This window comes from Fusarium poae, chromosome 2, assembly GCF_019609905.1.
Source record: "Fusarium poae strain DAOMC 252244 chromosome 2, whole genome shotgun sequence".
Lineage (NCBI taxonomy): Eukaryota > Fungi > Ascomycota > Sordariomycetes > Hypocreales > Nectriaceae > Fusarium > Fusarium poae.
The window spans coordinates 5,219,150-5,239,915 of NC_058400.1; the positions used below are offsets into that span (position 1 = coordinate 5,219,150).

General features: G+C 47.9%; 7 protein-coding genes across 7 annotated transcripts; 3 read left to right on the plus strand and 4 right to left on the minus strand.

Moving 5' to 3' along the window:
- Window positions 1–2,737: 2,737 nt before the first annotated feature.
- Window positions 2,738–3,841, plus strand: FPOAC1_005667 (uncharacterized protein; the record flags this gene model as incomplete). Its single annotated transcript, XM_044850187.1, has 1 exon — window positions 2,738–3,841. The coding sequence occupies one exon, from the start codon at window positions 2,738–2,740 to the stop codon at window positions 3,839–3,841; it is 1,104 nt and encodes a 367-aa protein (XP_044708897.1).
- A 3,190-nt stretch (window positions 3,842–7,031) lies between these two features.
- On the minus strand, window positions 7,032–7,607 carry FPOAC1_005668 (uncharacterized protein; the record flags this gene model as incomplete). The annotated part of the gene is made up of 4 exons (XM_044850188.1): window positions 7,032–7,038; window positions 7,087–7,465; window positions 7,515–7,547; window positions 7,595–7,607. The coding sequence occupies 4 exons, from the start codon at window positions 7,605–7,607 to the stop codon at window positions 7,032–7,034; spliced, it is 432 nt and encodes a 143-aa protein (XP_044708898.1).
- Window positions 7,608–8,599: 992 nt separating this feature from the next.
- FPOAC1_005669 (uncharacterized protein) lies at window positions 8,600–9,520 on the minus strand (the record flags this gene model as incomplete). The annotated part of the gene is made up of 1 exon (XM_044850189.1): window positions 8,600–9,520. The coding sequence occupies one exon, from the start codon at window positions 9,518–9,520 to the stop codon at window positions 8,600–8,602; it is 921 nt and encodes a 306-aa protein (XP_044708899.1).
- Window positions 9,521–10,102: 582 nt separating this feature from the next.
- FPOAC1_005670 (uncharacterized protein) lies at window positions 10,103–10,839 on the minus strand (the record flags this gene model as incomplete). Its single annotated transcript, XM_044850190.1, has 2 exons — window positions 10,103–10,231; window positions 10,288–10,839. 2 exons carry the CDS (start codon window positions 10,837–10,839, stop codon window positions 10,103–10,105), a joined length of 681 nt encoding a protein of 226 aa, XP_044708900.1.
- A 1,442-nt stretch (window positions 10,840–12,281) lies between these two features.
- FPOAC1_005671 (uncharacterized protein) lies at window positions 12,282–13,322 on the plus strand (the record flags this gene model as incomplete). The annotated part of the gene is made up of 1 exon (XM_044850191.1): window positions 12,282–13,322. One exon carries the CDS (start codon window positions 12,282–12,284, stop codon window positions 13,320–13,322), a length of 1,041 nt encoding a protein of 346 aa, XP_044708901.1.
- A 2,234-nt stretch (window positions 13,323–15,556) lies between these two features.
- On the plus strand, window positions 15,557–17,262 carry FPOAC1_005672 (uncharacterized protein; the record flags this gene model as incomplete). Its single annotated transcript, XM_044850192.1, has 4 exons — window positions 15,557–15,695; window positions 15,747–16,333; window positions 16,390–16,871; window positions 16,929–17,262. 4 exons carry the CDS (start codon window positions 15,557–15,559, stop codon window positions 17,260–17,262), a joined length of 1,542 nt encoding a protein of 513 aa, XP_044708902.1.
- An 881-nt stretch (window positions 17,263–18,143) lies between these two features.
- FPOAC1_005673 (uncharacterized protein) lies at window positions 18,144–20,298 on the minus strand (the record flags this gene model as incomplete). Its single annotated transcript, XM_044850193.1, has 4 exons — window positions 18,144–19,238; window positions 19,289–19,691; window positions 19,750–20,131; window positions 20,211–20,298. The coding sequence occupies 4 exons, from the start codon at window positions 20,296–20,298 to the stop codon at window positions 18,144–18,146; spliced, it is 1,968 nt and encodes a 655-aa protein (XP_044708903.1).
- Window positions 20,299–20,766: the final 468 nt, after the last annotated feature.

Consider the following 20,766-nt stretch of genomic DNA (forward strand, 5'->3'; position numbering starts at 1 on the left):
CAAAAGCGTTGGTGGAAAAGATTCGGGCACACGCTGAGAGGGGAGCGATGAAACCCAGCAGTGTCAAGAGAACTTCAAGGCGTTGAGCAACAGCTCGGTTGTCTGCTGATACAGGCGACAGGCACTACTGCGAGGTCGCTGACCAAATGGCACATGAGACTTCTCCCATTGCCAAAGTATTCGCGAGCAATACTGGAAGCTTGAATGTACCACCAGCATTGTATTGTCTTCCATTGTCTATGTTGCAACCTAATGCCATCGCTACGAGTGCGGTTTCCCTCTTAACGTTGGCGATAGAGGGTGTCGCATGCCTTTGATCGTAGGGTCGGTGCAAAGGCGGGGTCTGCGTATGCTGAGCAACTTCAGTAACGATGCCATCGCCTTGACAAAGTCATTTTCTACTTCGTGTACGAGTGGGGGGGCAAGTGTCCCTAACACACGCTGCTTCGTATCAGCAAAAGTTTCCCAACAGCGAACTCCGTGTCTGAGACGTCGAGTTGTCGAGTCGCCGTCTGATCTTATCAGTATCGAAGGTGTCGTGGGGTGGCTGGCGGTGTTGCAGCTAGGAAACAGTCGTAAGGCGAAATGGTCTTGCTAAGCCAAAGCGAACCGGAGAAAGTACTAGCAGAATGAAGCGACGGTTCCATTCTTAGGGGCATTCGAACGAGACCGTTATGGTCACAGGTCCATTTCTCATAGTAATCCCGACGTGTGATAGCCAACATATTGACCTAGGCAGGTCGGTACGATCGTGTTTGTAGTGTTTTAAGGATCGAATGTACGGTTCGCCCGTGAGTACCGATAGTATGGGAGGGCGCGCGAGTCGAAGGTGTCGGAGTGATGGGTGCAATTTAGACGATGTCCCGAAAATCACACTCCGCCATAGCAGATGTAGCTTCCATGTTGTGGCGGACGAGGGCAAAGTCGCAGCTGTTGGACTACTCAAGGGTGATATAGTGCGAGGCGGAGGCGCGGAGGCGCGGAGGAGACGGAGTGTCTTGACTGAAAGAAGGATACACAGACGGCAGAGGCATCGCTGGCGAGAGACCAAAGCTCAATAGATATCCATAGGTAACTCAGCTCGGAGCCGTCGCGTTACCAGTGGGTTCGTGTCTTGTCGAGGTTTGTGGGCTAAGTCATTGGAGTTCGCTGTCGTTTGTCGGTATTAAGGCAGAGCGTGTTTGGCATTTGTTCGATGTAGCAAACGACTCTGCAAGAGAGTGCCATGACGCGAGGCTTCGAACAACTGGAGAAAGTGCATGACCGAAAGACTGATGTCCTCGAGGGACGTCATCGCGTCAAATGGATGATTCAGGAAGGCGAGGCTAATACCAAGTCCAGATGAGTGTCTCGTGCTGATATCCCAACAATAACCGCGTTTAAGTCAAAATCCGTTTTTAACATCAAAGACATTCTAATCTGAATGTACAATATTTGGAGGTAGTAGACTAAACTGCCTGTAGCTGGTCTGCTACTAATTGTGAAGCGCTATCCCCCATTTTAGCGTGCTCTGTTACCCTGTATAACGAGCGAACCATGAGTTGACATTTTGAAAAGAAGGCAATATTGACATAATACGGTAATTTACCTGTACTTATTCTTCATACTAAAAAATGATATTCAATCGCTTTTGTTTTACAGCTTACGTTTTCCTCTATATGCTGTTGAAGGCATAAAACAGTCAAACAGTAAACGTTGACAACCATGTTTTGAGCACTCTTGAATTGCAATTCGGTCCGTGGTTGCTCGCAATCCCGACACAACGTCTTCTCTTACCTACGAAAGGGTAACCTTAAGAAGAAACAGCTAAATAGTACTGGCTCTATGCCCAGGCTTCAGATCAAATAAGTGCAGAGCCTCGGAACTCTTCATGGAATCAGGACAGCTTCAATGATCAAAATTTAAAGTTAGAAAAGTTAACGAGCTTGAGGGTGTGAAAATAAAAAGCTCAATACTCTGCTTCAAATCATCAGAAACCCACCCATTAATTTCGTCTCCTATACTTTTACATAACAGCCAAGTTCTCCAACACCCCTGAGACAAGTGACCTTGCTTTCTCGTCCGACACGTGCCAGAGAGGGAGAGCTTCTGTTCTTCCTATTGGTCGATATCCAGCAGCTCCACTTATCTATTTTACCGGAGTAACTCCTCTCGCCCCACATCCAGCCTCTTCATTTCGTTCTGCCTAACGCAATCGTTCACGCACCTTACCACAAAGATCTCTGCTTCGCCATGTCTTCTCCCCACGACCTCCATCTCGATCTCGACTATCGAGGCTCCTCTTCCTCAATTTGCTTATACTCATGAAGCGACCTTCAGATGCCCTTTTATCCTCCTCACGAGCCGAACCGCCGCCTCCGAAACGCGTCCCAAGAGAAGTCGGTGAATCGCGCTACAGGCCATAAATTCCGTTTCGCACCCTTCAAACGAGTGTCTTTTGGCGACCTCCTCCTTTGTTGGAACGAGCGGGGTCTGTAGAGGGGACTGTTCGAGTCTTGCAGCTCAGTTCTGGAGCTCGAATAGTTGCCCGGCAGCGAAGCTGACTTCTCTTGGCCAAAACCTGTTGGTCTTTCGGCCGTAAAAGAAGAAAGTTTTACTCTCAGTCTTGCAGCTCAGTTCTGGAGACGGAGGGTGAGGCTCCTTGTCAGGAATCGTTGATTCAGCGGTTTGCGGTTTCGAGCTTGACCAAGGTGCGTGCAGCTGCAGATTTTGAAGCTAACCGTAGGCCCCATCCAAAATGGCAACGTTATCGAGTCTCGACGTGAACACGACGAATCCTGCGGTTGTTGCTTGGTGTTGGAACGATGCGACACGCTTCTTGGCCGAGCCTGATCCCCAAATCAGGGACATCACCTTTACGACGCGCTTCGATAGCATAGCAACATTCTTTCAATTAAATATACCCATCAGAATCAAGGGGATCAAGACCGGCACGACTTTGATCCTTAGAATATCTCCTTCATTCATCTCTTCATTTGAAATCACTCCAAATCCTACCGTCCCTAGTGCTGTGCGGGACAAATTCCACTCCAGTACCCTCTGTCTCAACTTCCGCCTCAATAGACACCCCGAAGTCCTCGTTTCAGCAGAAGCCCAAGAGCCATTGGCTCCTCTGCGCGCACAATCAGGGACAGTTCTGGATGCGATCCATGAACTTGCAAACACTACCGCACTCTCCATCTATATCAAAGACTCATCAACGGCGCAGCTCCAACCCGTCTGCGATGCTATTGGCAACGGTATCTCGCTCGTTCTTCAAGATGATCTTGTCAGCATGTTCAGTGGCACGGGCGCCAAAATCGTCACATTGCCCGCCCCTCATGCAGACGCTCCCCATAACGAGTTACCACCGCCGTCCTACGATCAAACAGAACCTCCACCTCCCCATGCACCCATTTTCGAAACGCGGAAGCGGCGGCGCCTCAAAGACGATATTCGAGACGAACGCGACGAAGACATAGCTTTGATATGGGCCCAGTTAGAGACAATGCAAGCTCGATACGGGGCGGAGATCAAGGCCCTCAGAGAAGAAAACCTAGACCTTAGGGAAGAGGTAGATGACTTGCGAAAGCAAGTCGCTGCGTCTGATAAGCGCCACAAAGATCTGAAAGAGGAGTTTGACGCGCTGGAAACCAGGACGGAGATCAAGGCCGATGAGTTGGGCGATGAGATGGATGTCAAGATCCTTGATGCGAGGTCCGATATACAGGATTTGGCGGAGAGTGTCAAGTCCGTGAGAGAGGACGTTGACCAGGACAGACTGGTAGACCGTGTTAAATACAAGGTGCTCGAGCATATAAGGGGGGCAAGTTTGTCTTTCGATATGCCGCCGGCTGATTGATGTTGGCTTACGGCCCACCCTCAGGGTGTCACAATAATTGGCTGCTAGAAGCACAAGGGACGAAATTAGTCGGTTAGCTTATGCTACGTAGGCCAGGTCTCTTAGGCTGTTTATTCTTGTACCCTAAGACCCAGGAGGCCAACGTTTCTGCTACCCAGCAGCCTACGAAAGCTGCAAATATCGCAAAGGTCTAATGATGCCCTATGATAGTGACGAGGCTCATACAGACACAAATGGAAGCCCTCTCCGTTAAGCGGATAGTTTTCATGATTCATGAACATATATACCATATTATATCATCATACATATACCCACAGACACCCCATAATACAAGAACAAAGTCGATAAAGAACAATATTCGCGCGTGCACCTTGATGTCTCGTCACAATCGAAGGCGTAGATTCAAGTACTCTACATCCTAAAAGACCAGAAATACCCTTATCTCTTATCGCGAGCTTGCCATTAGCGAGGCATAGCGTTGTCAACATTGCGTCTATCGTTTGTTGGTGTCTGCCTCACTTCTTCCTCAATACATCTCGACTCCTCTACCCTTGCATGTGCATCCAGAACCGTCCCACAGTCTCGCCTGTTGTCGTACTTGATGTGACTATCTATTTAGTGTTCTTGTAAACAACAATTGCGCGTCCGCTTTTCTACTCGACATGACCTGCTTCTCCTTCCTCTCGACCATCGATCCGACTTCGATTCGCCGTCAGCGCTGATTGCCCGCCCGCCGCGTACGCCAACGCTCCACGAACGATCGATACTATAGCCTTCTACAAGCACATTCAAAAGGGGAAACTGCCGTCAAGATGCCATGACTTGCAGGCTAACAGGCGAAGCAACCCGATTTGAGTCTGCACGAGGAGCATTCGTATGTCTCTACGACGGCGACACGAACGCTGCTCACTGGTAACCGTGGCCCAACCATGCCCTCGTTGCTTCATTGCAGATAAAAGCGCGCTCGATATAAGGGCAACAAAGACAACTGGGCGGGGAGATACCCGAGCAAGTTGATATGGCCTGTCCACTTTGACGACCTCGAGCTGCTGCGATATTCTCACCCTTTCACGCACGATGACCGGCTTGACATGCGCGTTGCCTCGAATGGACGGCCTTCCTCTCTATAAGCGGTTCCTCTACTCGTGATTGCCGTGGCCCTATAGAGTCTGGCAACGTCTCTCCCACCCACGCAATGCCGATCGACCCTCTCTGTGCTGCTACTCTGTTCAGCTGCGCGCATGCACATGAAGCAAGCTTGTCATCGGTCGAATCCTTTAACGAGGACGACTCCTCCTACTTCTCAACTCAACTATTGCCTAGTCACTCGAGACATCCAATGATGCGCCATTTTTTGGATGGCTATTAGAATACCTCGGAAAGATGCTACTCGGTCTTTGCGATGCACTCGACATAGGCCGTGCCCTCTCTTACTCCTGTCACTCATCCGAAGTAATCTTGATTGCTACTCTTGAAGACATCCTTCCCTCGATGAATGCATAATACGTTCGCAAATCACCACCTGTACATACCCATCGTAATTAGAAACGTAGCGCCGCCACCACTACCAGCATGATGTATCGGATCTTATCTGTATCCATCTTCTACTAGCTCTCCATGCATTGAAGTTGCAGAACCTTCCAGTTGCCAAGGCGCCCCCCTTGCATCCGCAAGTGCCCTGTCTTCTCTGAAGAGGCAAGCCCCAAATATTTGTACAATCGTAGTCAAAGAAGCCAAGCGAGAACTCTCGCCGCTCTTCCAAGGACCGCACGCACCGATGAGCAGTCTTTTGCCGATTAAAGGCACTGATCTGTCTCGACATACATCGTGGCCGAATTTCGATTGCGTTGTAGGTCGAGAGGTGATCAAGCTCATCTAATAAGTAAGTCTGGGTGAGCACTTCTCGGCCGAATAGAGGATCTCTCATTAACCACCAAATGTATTTACTAGATAGAACTCTACCATAAGCTTTACTCTGTCCATAATAGCAGCACCCAAGTCCACGCGCGCGCACGATTGCTCTCAGCCTCGGCGCCTACCCGCATACAGAGAAGTGAATACGTAAAGCGGTGCTCTCCAATGCACCTTGGTGTAGGACCCAAGCTGCCAACGTCCCAGGCACGTTCAGCTCTCTTCTTCTGACTATGATGCATGGTTCGTCCAGGAGAAGCACTAACCTGATGAGATTCGCAGTTTATCGAACAGGGCGAGATGAGAGTTATTTGTCTTTGGCTGCCGTCATTACGGGATATACTCTTAGATGCGCTGCTTATGACCACGCAGACGCTAGAACAAATGGCAGAGTCTTTTCTTTCGACAACGCATGTCCTCAATCTTGGGTGGACTCGATCTCGAAGCTCTCAGATACATCGCCTCGTCAGCTCTCCTGCCAAAGTCGGCATAACTGATTTGTACTCTGGGGGGTTGATGAACGGGCTTTGGGAGACTTTCTTCAGTCGCCGACTTTCCAGATGGAGTTCGTGGAAGGAAACTACGACAGCCTAAGACATGGATTGAGCGCCTTACTTGGTGCCAAGGTGAACCTGTCCCGCACCTTTGACAACGGTGAGTAGTATGACGGACTACGTACGATGTGGACCAGACATACGATTGGAAACAGGGGTTAGAACCGACATGGAAATGTTTGTTACTGGGCGCTGGTGTTAGTTAGTTAGACCAGGGGGATTGAGCTGGCTTCGCTGTTGTTTGATGTAGTCACAATAGTGACTAATAACAGAAAGCAAAAGATGCCTCTTTGGAAGTCTTTGGCACTGGTACTTCGGGCTCGTCAGAATGAGGAAGATGAAAGCCTCATCTGGGGAACTTCTGAGAGTGTAACCGGACTTGAGAAGGGGGCAAGGGACTCCAAGGTCCGATTGGGGTAGATATATTCGCGCTGTTTTGATCACAAGTACAACAGCCTGATCGATCCAGGGGCAGGGAATCGACTGCGTGCCTAAAAACTGAGCCCCATTTGACATGCGAAAGACTTGACAAGCAAATATGAAGACAGAAACTAGATACTTTCCCAACAACCTCTATATTGGATATTGTACAAACAAAAGAACGCCTTCCTGACACATCGTGTATGCTCCGCCATCTTAAATCCGCCTTGCTGCAGAATCATGCCCTTTTCCATTTGTCGAGGACATCCCTGAGAACGATAAGTGGTACACTTAATGTCGTATCTCTAGTGCCTGGAAGATGTCAGTGGTATTCTAGTTTGTCTTTACTCGAATACTTACAGTCTGTTGTCATGCTGCCAGTCAAGTATGGCTCGAGGACAGATTTGTTTGATCTTGGTCTTGCTCTCCCATGTCGCTTCATCTTCATCATACCCGGTCCATCGAACGTGATAGTTCCTTCCACGTTCGTCAATGATGTCGAAGACGTGGTACATCGAAAGTTCGGTCGTGGAACAGCGTCCACCGAGTCGGCGCCAGTATTCGAAAACCTTGTTGGGCTTCACGGTCTGGACATCGTACTCACTGCACAGCATCCCCCGTGAGCCATTGCACCATGTAACCCACATATCAACAGTGTGGTCAAAGTGATTGACTAAGTGTGAGGTTATCTTTACATCGTTGTCATTGGCACCGCTGAAGGGCATGTAGGGACGTGGTCCTAATATTGTCAGCGTGGAGCCATGAATGGTGAAAGGTTGAGAAAATACCCTGACCAGGCATGTAGAAGTAGGTAGTATGGTCTGAAGTGATGTTAGTATGATCAAAGACGGAAGTGCGTCTGACTTACTGCGGTTAGCCATGATGACGATGTCCTGGCGACTGTTGAAGTTGAAAAGTGTAGTAAAGTTGATTCTGTAGGAGTTTGAGGTCTGAGATCCTAAGTCGATGGGTGAACTTGACTTAATGTTGATGAACCTGACGAGTATAATGTTCAGAACTTATAGAGATAGTAACGAATTTGAAGACTTATTGCCCAGCACTACATCACCAAACAAAAAGCAAAGAGATTGGCCACTATCACGTTCTTGCTTGTGTGATAAAGATTGAACGAACCTTTGTCTATCTCATGACAGATCATGTTGAGTTAGAACTTGTGATAAAATCACAGCCAGGGTCAACATCTTTGTGGCATTGGCGATTTTCATCTTTCATTAAGCCAGTATTTGGGGAACAGATACAGCCATGGCACATAAACGAACTCCTTTGTATCATTTGACGGGGAAATTACTGTGGCTTTCTCATCCGTCAAAAGGCTTGCTGTCCAGTTCTTCGTAGCAGGGTATTGTTAGTAGTTCTTTGTTCTTCTTTGACTTCAACCCCTGGATTATTTTAACATTCAGAACCCATGATGCTTCGCCAGCACCCTTTGCTTTGCTGGGATGTGTTGAATATGCTTCATTTCTGGAGAAATCATTTTGAGACCTGTAAGAATGGCGTCAACCTTTGCACTTTCTCATGCACAAAGGGATTGCACAGAGCTGGTTTTTGTAAGAGCGCCTCATTATGTTCGGCACCAGCATGCGCTCAAACTCAGACCAGGGAGTCTGTCATTGATCTCAAGCCTGACTGGTAGGTGTAATAACCCATGTCTTTGAAACGTGCTGAAGAGACAGGGGAGGATGTCATTGTAGAATGGAAACCATAATAAAATAAATTGAAACCGTCGTATATGATCAATCGCAAGTCAAACAAACAATCCTAACCTCAATTATACCGCCCCATTAATGTAATGTAATGTAATGCACAACCCCAATGCAGTAAACTGCTCTCCCTGAACATAGAATCAATGCCATCAAGAGAGGTGTTGTTTGATTTCTTTCTGTGTCCAATCCCAAAGGCTTTCTCGAGCATCCTTATCTTGGCTCAATTTACTTCCTTTACCCGCAACGCCAACAGGGTGATAGAAGACGCCACTCTCAGCTTTGGGATCAGAAACGGCCCACAGCTGGTTCAATGCGCCTTTGTTTGAGTTGACACCGACCAAGCTGAAGAACAGGCGAGTGAGTGTTCCCGCAATGAGGCTGCTACTGATGGCTGGACCAGTCAGGTTCGTCTGTACAATTCCTGGATGAACGCTGATGATCTTCACGCTGGGATGTCGCTCGGCAAGGGCCGCGGCGTAATGGACGTTGGCCAGTTTCGAAATGAAATAGCGGGATGAGCTTGATAAGTTAGGCATGGTGGTTTTGAACTGCTCAAATTGGTAAGGGTTCTTAGGAGCCATGGCTTCACCAATCGAGGCGAGGAAGACGACCCTCACATCAGGGTTAAGCTTAGTAGTCTCCTCGAGCAAAGGGAGAAAAAGATGAGTGAGGAACGCATGACCCATGTGGTTTGTACCAATTTGGATCTCATATCCTTCCTCAGTGAGGCCTTCGGGTGTCATCATGATACCAGCATTGTTGAGGAGAATGTCAAGGCGGGTGGACTGTTGCTGGAACTCTTCGACAGCTGATTTGATGCTTTCAATTGAGGCAAGATTCAGAGAAAGAAAAGATACAGCATCTGTCTTTGCGCCTTGCTCTTGTAGCTCGGCGATGGCTTGATCGAATTTTGCTTTGGAGCGACAGGCGAGGAAAATCTTGGCAGGGTCGTGTTTCAGGAGTTGTCGGGTGCTTTCCAGACCCAGACCAGAGTTTCCTCCAGTGATGAGGATAACTTTGCCATTGAGACTGGGGATATCAGTATCTGGAGAGAAATGGACGGACGACATTTTGGCTGGATAATTGAAGTTGTTTTTTGAAGGTTTGAAGTGTAGTCAAATAACTTGGAAAGCCTGTCGGGATCGGGGTCATGAAACTTACCGCAGGATGGATCGTGACACAGACACTAGACTGGTTGCGGCAAGGCTGAAATAGGAAACAGTGTAGCCAATAATGACGCGTCGATTCTTTCGTAGCCGTGTAAGTGGATAACGTCTTTACCTTGGTAGGTTAGAGATAGGGGTACACGGCCATTGAGAACGGTACAGTTTTTGGCCACTCAAGTTCAGTGAGTGAATCACGATAGTGCCCTGGCTTGTATCTAATATAGAAACGAAAAATTACCTGTATATCAATAGTTTGTATGGCCATTCTTGGTTCATGGGAGAAAGTGGCTGTCTCGAGTCGTTGGTAACTGGACGTTTCAACCTCCTCTTAGGATTCCGTCCCAGCGATGTCAAATCGTGCTTCATGCTATTGTTCGTGAAGAACCGTATCAGATATAACTATGTATTTATTATGTTCATTATTTAAACTATATATTCAAAACGCATGGAATCAAATATTGTGGGATCCAACTCTCATAAAGGCTTCTAGCTGGAGCCAGTCAGCTGCTTAACAACATACTCAGTTCCGAGGTTCTGAGTGGACGAATCCCTAGGGTACTGCAGATGGGGTCCATTGATACCGGAACCGTGAGTGGTATCGCAAACACCATCACCCTGGTCAGGTTAGTAAGAGACTCCAAAAGGAAGAGACAGTCTTGGGGTTTACTCACATAAATGCAAACATCGAGAGTCTTTGAGACCCAGTCCTGAGGAATGCCACCACCTCCGAAAGCCGAAATTCCGCTCACGTTCTTGGTAGTGTCGCCACCCTTGTTGTCTACGTTGCACTCAAGACCTCTCTTGTGTAGCGGGTTACCGATGAGGAAGACACCCTTGACAGCATCCTTGGCGCTTCCAGTCAGCTGCGACATAGCGTTGACGGTAGCGGCAGCACCCTGAGAGTAGCCTTCGAGAATGAAGCACTCGTTGGGGTTGGAAGACAGGACGCTGTTGACCTTCCTGACAATGTCGCGAGTTCCTGATGCCGAGTTCTGGCTAAAGTCGGCAGGGTATACAGTATTGTAAATCTTTCCACCAGAGACTTGAGAAGTGATTCGAGAGTTCATGGTTCTGAAACCAGATGAGGCGCCTTGAACCTCACCGGTTCCTCTGGTGTTGATGATGGTGTATGAGCTACAACCTGCTGCGCGAGGCTCATGCTCGATGGGGCTTGCAGTCGCACAGCTGGCGACGGCGAGAAGGGGGATCATCTGGAAACGCATTGTGAATGTTGTAAGGATTGGTCTGATGGTTGTGAAAAGTAATGGGTAAGTTGTCGGAATGATATAATTTGTTTTCTCGTTTCCTCCCTCATGTTTCGAAACGGGACTCTTATACAAAACAAGTGTTAAGGGATCTACAACGATAAAACACTGGCGCATTGTCTTTAGAAATTAACAATTCGCAAGCCTACCTAAATGGGTTCTAGCATCGGTCGCTCTGATGCTTCTTAGTTATTAGCGACCCGCTAAGAACATGTCAATTTAGAAACAAAGTGTGCCGATCTCCACGGCGTGCTCCGTTAGATATCTCGGTAGTGCAGTGTTTGATTACAATTTGGTGGGGACCCAGAATGTTTTAGTTCATCAACTTGGACAAACCACACCTTTTTGGGAATCGACCAACTCGTGTCCTGGTTTCATGTCAAGATTGAGGAGAAACTAACCAAATGTGAGGCTCGATTTTCCTCTTTTGGTTGAAGCACCGCTCCGAATCGCGGAGAAGACATCCGAGATCGACGACGACTGAACAATCGAGATTTATGCTGATCATCGGATGTCGGAACCTGGCCGCACATCCTATGGTTCGAAAGAAGCGATTCACGGCTGCCTGCGTGCTGGCGAACAGATCCCAAGTCCAGTCCTTGGATCATGGTGACTGTTAAGCTCAAGGTTAGAGACAGCCTCCACAGATCTTGCGAAAAACTACTCACCTTTAACGGATGGAGGTAATAGCCTCGCAGAAACAGCAGAAGTAGACGCACGAGCCAAGATGCGGTGCAATGAGACTGATAAACAAGAGCGTGATGTGGAATATTAAAGCAGTGCTCCTTGATTTCACATCAACAGTCAGATGTAACACTGGCGTGAAAAAGTCAATTTTAAGTGGCCATGACTCGACAGTCGACTAGCTCTTACCGAGAAGATGTCATAAATGTTTCAATGGCAGCTGTATTTCCGGCTTAGTACTCTTTACCGACACATGCGCAAAGGGTCGTCGGTACTCCACAAAGTTTCGTGTATGTATTTTTTGTGTAAGACTCGAAATTTGTCGAGAGGAACCAGATTGGATCAGAAATGTTGGATATGTCCATTCTCTTGGCACCCGATGAGGCTATTTCAATGCAAAGTCACCTGAAATTTTGTTAGGAGTGTTGATCAGAAAAAACATCAGCTCGAAAAGTGCAATTGTAAAGAGGCTACGTGTATGTGGTTTTGTCGACATGTTCGGATTAAGGAACAACTTAGTATTATATATAGAGAACGAAGGAGACGGTGGAAGTTTTATCCACATGAAGAATATGTGGAACTTTATTTTCGATGATACCAACCCCGCAATCCATGTTTATGTTTGTTTATATGTCTTGAAAACTACCACAACAGAAGAACACATTGTCATTGTTTCACTACGATATCATCAATTGGATAATACTCCAGCCGCTAACATGCCGCGCATGAATCTTGGTCTTCCCTATAACCAGTGCAGCTTGCCATCTGGATGTATCACTGGTTTTCAGAGTGCCAGCCTGCTCCAGTGCGCTGGTTGCCATGTCATCAAGTACTGTGGCAAACCTCACCAAAAGGCAGACTGGCGTAGACACAAGGTCCAATGTGTCGTTATAAAGCAGCAAAGAGAAAAACTGGTATCTGAAGAGACTAAACTACGCACCGAACCAGGCCAAGACACAGGTGGCGAAAATCCTTTTGACACAAAGGTAGGCCAGTCCTGGTTTTGGAAGAGCACTCGCCCCTACATGTCAGCTCGTTTTGACCTCATGTCTGCCATTCTCAATGTCCGCACTGGAGAAGCCGTCCAAGCTGCCCTCAACCATGCACTTGACATGCTTCGCCTTTGCAGAGGAGACAACCAGGGCGTTCGGTCTCATGTCCCTGCCCTCCACCTGCGGCTTGGTAATGATCAAGAGGCCTATGACTTTATCAAATGGTATGCGGTTGTGCCTGACGAAAATTATGATTGGCGCGATTCAAGTCTACCGTTTCTTGATTTGCATGACCAGGATGCATTCGAGCCTGTCTTTGAAAAGACTCACTATCACAATGTATCTTTCACTGTAGCCTTGACACTCATCAAGATTCGCTTGATGCAGGACTTGGACAGCCTTCATGCCTTCGTGCTAAGGAACCCCGGCGCGTCTGGAGAAGCTAGGTACGACCATCTACAGGAAGAGGCTATGAGCAACATACTCCTCCAACGACCAGACATTGTCGCCCAAGAAAAGTACTTGGACCTCATGACCCAGCTTCGAGCCCAAATCATGCAGCTGTACAAGCAGGTAAAGAAAGATAATCCGCATTTCTGGCCGGGCATGCTGAACCCAAACCTGTTTGCCTACGATGTGCCGACGGGTTATATCCCTGGATCTCGAGAAGAGGCTGTGCTGGTCTTTCGCCATTCGTGGTACTCGTGGTCGGAAACTCAACCTGCTATACAGTACATCAGAGGTATTATAAGCAACGATATGTAAACAATTCGCACTCGATGGTGTGGAGTGGGGTGGAATAAGAAAGACCGGTCCGCTAGAGACTCTGCGTGGAATGAATTAGGCAGACAACGCGTTTTATTCCTTGTGAAGGGGGTTATATGTTAAGACTTAGTTATAAGTTTGTGTTTGGTCCTTTTCGGTGTACAAAGTTGATTGATACAATGCTGCTGTCGTAGAGACGGGATGTTATTCTACTGCAATTCTGACACAAAGCCTTAGATAGGCTGTTATAGATGGTAGTTGCAGGGTGATTTCTATGCCTGCCAGACCCAACGGTATTGGACATCGCTCCTGATCGATGGCACTTATGAGGTCGGAATATTGAGACGTTAGGTGTAGTATACATATATCTTGAGGATTGAAAGTGAACGAAGATGAAGTCACAAGAGGACTACCTTGGCCTGACGTTCCCTTACCACTGTGAACCTTGTTGAATCTTCGACACGTGTTGCAAGGTATATCGATGTTGAGCGGGGCCTCTCATTATCCTTGTTTGAGAACAGTCTCTTGATGACGATTTGCCAAGACAACGGAATCGATAGGAAAGGTGCACGTTCGTGAGACTGATCATGACATATAGCCAAGAGATCGGAGCCATTACATGGGCACAGCAAGGCACAAGGAAATCGACGACCAGATGTACGCAAGACGGTGCCATGTGACCACAACTGTCAAGCAACGTCCTGGCCATACTAAGCAATATCTAGCCAAGTATGCTAGATATCGCCGTATACTCGATTGTTCAACTGATAATTGGTTGTTGTTTGAGATTACTGATAGATTAGTCAATCGGTAAAGGTTATCCTTTAACAGTGTAAAGATTCCGCGCAGACGCTGATATCATTCTGTGGATTGGTAACCCTCCTTGTAGCCCAACCACCGGAGTCCATTAATGAATCCATTGCAGTCGCATATTCTTTTACCCCTCATGGTTCTATGCCCGAACCTGGAATGATCAAGTCCATAATGCGGGGAATTAATTGGAGTGTACAACAAGCAGTAGGATCCTATAGAACACCGGATTAAGACCCAGGACCAGGCAGAGGGATGCAGACCTTACAGAATTGCACGTCAGAGGATGCAAGAGTCCTATTTCTACACTGTAGTTAGTAGCTGATCAAATGCTCACGTAACTGTCTCAGAACATCTGCTTTTTGCAACTTGTGTAGATCATCTGATCAATTTCTGGGGAACTTGAACCCACTCTCGGCATTATTCGCGGCCTTGTTCTTGTCCAAGACCGGGGTAGACGCGCTAGTTTACCAAGGGATTCCTCGTTGGGGTTGGGGAAAACGTGTGAGCGGAAGCACTAAGAGATGGAGAGACGTAACGGCAGGCATCAAAAAGATCGGGAAGCCCGTTTTATTTACGTGCGTGGGCCTTGGCTATTTGACGAGTTTCCACTTTGAGGCCTGGAAACCATGACGGATCTAGAAGAACTTCCCGAGCCCATGGGAGTGGAATATAAAGACACAAGATTGCTTCTTCTTATGGTGATCTGTTAGGGATTGATAGAGCAAACAAAGAGACACAATTACAATCGTCTATAAATAGGAGGAGGATAAGAGATCAACCGATAGTTGACAGGTTTTCGTTTAGAGGTAGGTGTGTTTAGTTTGACACAAGTTCATTAAAGAACTGGTGCAGTGTTCAACTGCCGAAATAATGATGAGACTCTGTTAAACCAATCAAGTTATTTCACTTGAAGTTATCCGAATCTCAACCGAGTCTTGGCTCTGATCACCGACGCCAAAGACTCGAAAAGGAGACATACTTGAATCGTGGCGTTGCATACTAATGACTCGTACACACGAAAAGCTGCCTGCTTTGAACATGTAGAAGACAGGGGATTTCGGCAAACAAATTCACAAACATGGAGAAGAATAATTTGCGGGGGTCTAAGGATCCCGAACGGTCGTTTTCCTGGCCTGTTCGCTCAGCTAAGTGGAACTGCGTGACATAGAGTCTCAGTTGATCCCCTTTCTCCCCTGTCGCTTCTACAATATCATCCCACAACCTGGGGGAACTGGAAACTGGAGACCCCGCGATGTTTCGATCTAAGCCTGCTTTTCTCTTATTCTTTCGGGTGACAGCGGTGATTTAATCTGGGTCCCGTATGTGACTTATAACGGACGTTGATCGCACTTTATTTTGAGCCGTTGTCTTTTGCGTGGACACTAAGATCTCACTAACTTGCAACCTTATATTTTGGAGCCATGGCTGTGGACAAAAACACAAGCTCTGGGCCCTCCCTAGGGGGTATTATGGCGGTTTTGCCAAATCCTACCACACCCTGGTATAAGCAGAGCCATCTGGCGAAACTCAATGGGTTGATCCTTGGCCTTGTCTGCTTTCGTGAGTAACTTGAACACCATATCTACTGCTTTCACTAACCAAGAATAACAGAGTCGGCAATCGGATATGACGGCAGTCTGCTCAACTCGCTGCAGTCTTTCCCTCAGTGGAACACCTTTATGGGAAACCCCACTGGCGAATGGTCAGGCTTCATCAACTGTACTTACTTTATAGGCTTCATCGCTGCTTGTCCGCCTAGCTCATGGCTTGCCAACAAGTACGGTCGTCGTATGCCAATCTTCCTTGCCTTCATCCCACTTGCAATTGGCGTCGGTCTCCAAACGAGTGCCCAGTCAAGAGCTCAATGGATCGCAGGTCGTTTCATCCTCGGCCTGCCGACTGGAATGTTCGCGACCGCAGTGCCTCTGCTGATCACTGAGATCGCCTACCCTAGCCAGCGAAGTGTTGTCTCCGCTTTGATGAACTGCAACTACTTCGTTGGTGGCATCATCGCTTCTTGGGCTTCTTACGGCACGAGAAACTACGATGACTGGGCATGGAGGATCCCTACTCTTCTCCAGATTGCATTGCCCCTTGTGGGACTTCCGGCCTTGATCATGGTTGAGGAAAGCCCTAGATGGCTTGTGTCTATTGGACGGGAAGAGGAAGCTCGTCGTATCTTGGCCAAGTTGCATGCTGTGAGTAACCATACTGCTCAACATTCGTCAATGGCAAGTCTAATCTTTCTGAACAGGGCGGTGATGTAAACCATCCTCTTGTCGACTTTGAACTTCACGAAATCACTACCGCTATCGAGTCTGAGAAGCAAGCCACGAAATCCACCTCTTACATGACCCTCGTGTCTACAAAAGCTCACCGAAGACGATTCTTCATCACACTCACCCTCGCCATCTACTGCCAATGGGTCGGCAACGGAGTTGTCAGCTACTACCTCTCTACCGTCCTCAGCACAGTTGGTATTACCAGCGTTACTGACCAGACTCTGATCAATGGATGCCTCCAGATCTGGAGTTTGATCGCCGCATGCACTGGTGCCATGTGTGTTGAACGGTTGGGGAGACGTCCCCTTCTCTTGCTGTCTTGTGCAATTATGCTAGTCAGCTTCATCTTGATCACTGCTTTGTCAGGAAGCTTTGCAAGCACTGGATCCAAGCCTGTCGGAATCACAATGATTCCCTTTATCTTTCTTTTCAACGCCGGTTACGGTGTTGCCATGTAAGAGCCTCCTCTCCATATACCTGACCTGGGTCATGTTGCTAACGAGACAAACAGTACTCCACTCCAAGTCGCGTACCCCCTTGAGCTGTGGCCCTTCCAGCTGCGTAGTCGTGGTATGTCTGCACTCTGGATGATCATGATTTCCGCTCTTATCTTCAACGTGTTTGTCAACCCGATTGCATTAGCGGCTATTGGCTGGAAATACTACATCGTATATGTGGTTCTTCTCGTTTCATATGGTCTCGTTATCTTTTTCTTCTACCCAGAAACTAAGGGACGCACACTCGAGGAGATCTCTGTTGTATTTGGTGACGCACCCGAAGGCTTGTACGAGACAGAGAACTCGACTAAAGTAACGGAGAAGGCGGATGTCAAGCATCTGGATTAATGATTGAAGTGCGAGAAAAGTAGATACAAGCTTCAATGAGTTTCTTGTTTGATAGCCATACTAAAAAATGATTCTTTTTATCAACGAATTCTTTGAACTGGTCTCTCACTCCACCCCTCCCAGCTGTGTCACGCATTGCCGTCACTTCTTGTGAGGTCTGGGCTCGTAGTACTCCCAAGTCTCCACTCCTTGGCTACTGACATTGTAAAGCCTTCCGATGAGGTTTGAACCATTACTGAGGGCCTCATCGTTGACAGCTCGCCTCTTGTGACATTTTGAGCAATCAAACTCAGTGTAGTCGGTTACTCCACCACAGACTTCATTCGCAGTTTTGCCGTAGCATTTCCACATTGTGTGATCCGGTTCTCTCTGTTGTGTGAACATGGTGTCTCGTGGTTGTGGGCTTCTTGCTGGATTATGATAGATCGGGATGTATTTAGGATTTCGGCTTGGTTTGCAAGTAGTAGACTTCCTCCAGAGAGAATTGAGATTCGAGCTTCTTATGAATAGCCCGAAGAGAGGTAGCAATCACTGCAGTCCATAGTCTTAATTTGATAAGTGAATCAGTTGCGTCCATGTACTGGAGGAGCCTTGGCGAATCAAGGCCCCGAAATCTTGAGTAACCTCCTGACAACAACGTCGTACAGAGTTCTGAGTATCTGTCGAGAGACTCTACCGCAAACGGCAATTTTGTTACTCAGACCTACAGGATTGTAACACACAGTCGTGCGTAGATTATTCACAACGTTTCCAGTTCAAATCAGTTCATATTTTTCCAACCACATTCACTGATACGATACCTGGATTTGGTTGAAAGTTTCCTAGTAACAATATCTCATCGATGTATGCCAATTAAACAGAGTATATACAATCTATTCGATCTATTTGCGGCACAGTCGACCAGTCTGTTTGGTCACATAAGCCGGCTGGCCAGTGATGTACCAGTCCTCGCTACCAACAGCGGTAGGAGCATAGAAAACACCATGTGGATCAATCTTCTGCTTCAACTGGTACAGCTTCTCGTAGTTGGATCCGAAGAAAGATTGGCCAAAGTCCGGATCCATCACGTCACCCTCGTTACCATAACCGCCGCCACCGGGAGTCACAGCCTTGAGACGCTCCATAATATCAAAAGTGATCTTGTTGTTTACTTCGGCAATTTTCTCCTCGGAGTCATTGACGTCCCAGTTGAGGGCTGTAATGACAAACATGTTGGCGTCACGCCATGCAGGATTAGCAGAGTTGGGAGGAGTCTCCTTTGTCTGCTCAGCGTTGATGTTGTAGATAATCAAGACACCATCTTCAGAAAGAATGCTCTTCAGAGTCTCGATGGTCTTGTCGAGAAGCTTAGAGTCATCCCAATTCTTACGAGGGATAAGGCGAGAACCAGATCGGCCGTTGTAGTTACCGACATTTTCTGCAGGGAAGTGCTTCTTCCAGGCAGGATAGAAGCTGTCGTGCTGGAAGAACTCGGGCTTCGGGTCAACACCAAGCTCCTTCCACTCATCAAGAAGAGGCTGAACCATCTTCTTGAACTCAGCCAAGGAAATGTTGGGGATCATCCAAGGGTTCATAGTCCAGAGGTAACTGCCATTGCCAGCAGGGAAGAGGAAACTGTAGCCGTAGCTCTTCTTGTCAGAGTACTCGGGGAATCGACGCCAGTAAGCTTCAAGCGCCTTGAAAAGGGCCTCCTCAGAGATGCCGACCTCCTTGGTGTTGACACTCCAGGTCATACCGGCAAAGGACATCTTGGGGTAGACTCGGACAGTCATGGAGACAACGACACCCCATGTGGCAGGACCACCACCACGGATGGCCCAGAAGAGGTCAGTGTTTTGATTCTCGTTAGCAGTGAGGAAACGACCGTCGGGCGTGACAATGTCAGCACTCAGAAGCTGATCGGCAGCGAGACCAGCGATGGGGCTGAGGGGAGAGTGACCACCTCCAGGAAGGTATCCACCAGCCACACCGACATCCTGATAGACGATTAGCCAATGCAGTGAAAGAAGATTTGGGTAGTACATACGCGACATTCTCCGCCAACAGCAGTGTAGCCTTCACGGTCAGCAGCCTCGTATAAGTCCTTGACTTGGACACCAGCACCGATCTTAAACGCAGGACCAGTATAGCTACTGGCACCACGGTAGTTCTTGGTGAACTTGACATCCTTCAGGTAATGAGTCCAGATGCTAAGAGCACCAGCACCAGTGCTCTTTCCAAGGAAATCATGACCAGTGTTGTGTACAACAAGTCGAAGATTCAAGCTGCGGGCAAAGTTAACTGCCAGCTGAATCTGAGCAACATTGGTGGCCTTGATAGAGTACAAAGGGAAGCCTCCAATGGTGCATTTCGAGCCAGATTCAGCATTGCTGGGTTCACAGGTGGCACCCTGGAAGAGAGGTGACATGACCGAAGTGGGATCATCAATACTTGAACATGTCAGTCGAGGGTGCATTGATATGTTTGCATGTCATGGGCCAAACTCACTGTGTGGTTGAATTATGCCATGATTCTTGCAGCCGCGAACACTTTTCCTTGTCATAGTGCTCTCCCTTGTAGCAAGCCGAACCGAGAGGGACGGTACTGATGAGTGCACCTCCGGTAAGAAGATCGAGGACATTCCAGATGAACTTGTTGGGGAATGCCTTGTCGCCAGGGAAGATCTTGCACTTTGAGTCAGAAGCAGTGTGACGTTTACTGGAAGTCTTGGTGTCGGCAAAGTAGAAGAGTTCGATGTCACTCATGTTCAGATCTGTGAGGTTGGCGAGCACAGCATCAGTCAATTGAGGAGCACTCTCGACAAAAGAGTTCCTGGAGGCTGCCGCCATTGGCTTTGCCCAAGCAGGGGCCACATTTCTCTCATCAGCGGCTGTTCCACGTTTCACATCAGCGATGGTTCTTGAAAGTAAGAGCGTGAGAAGGGAGGATCAGCAGGTGATGTCACTTACGAACCGCCTCGCCGTCGATGTCGATCGTCTGGCCAAGGGTGAAGGGGACAAGCGCGGCAAGTAGCCACGAAAGGCGAGAGCCTTGCATTCTCGCGTCAAAGAAGGTTTAGAGGCTGCAGGGACGAAACAAAAGATGACAAGGCGTCAGGAATGGCACGAGAGTAATGAGATGGAGAGGAAAGAGGAAAAACCGGCTTAAGCCGCATGGCATGTTATGCTGACTATATATCTAACACTACCTAGTCTTTGAACTTCAGCATCCTCCAGCGGGCGCTGTATCTGTTGTTAAAGCGGTAAAACGGTTGGTGGCACGCATTAGGTAGTAATTACCTAGGCTTAAGGATCATGGGCAGATTCCCATCCGCCATCCATGCTTGCTGAGGTCTGTTGGTTGGTGCCAGCTCAGGTGGAGAAGAAAAAGACGAGGTAAAGACTTGGGTCTAGACGGGGGAGAGTGGAAATGCTGCAGATATCGGATGCAAAACCCCCGACATCCTTACTATGTACGTACTGAGAAATGGTATTTCTACAAGACGGGAAGACGGCACTCGTAAGC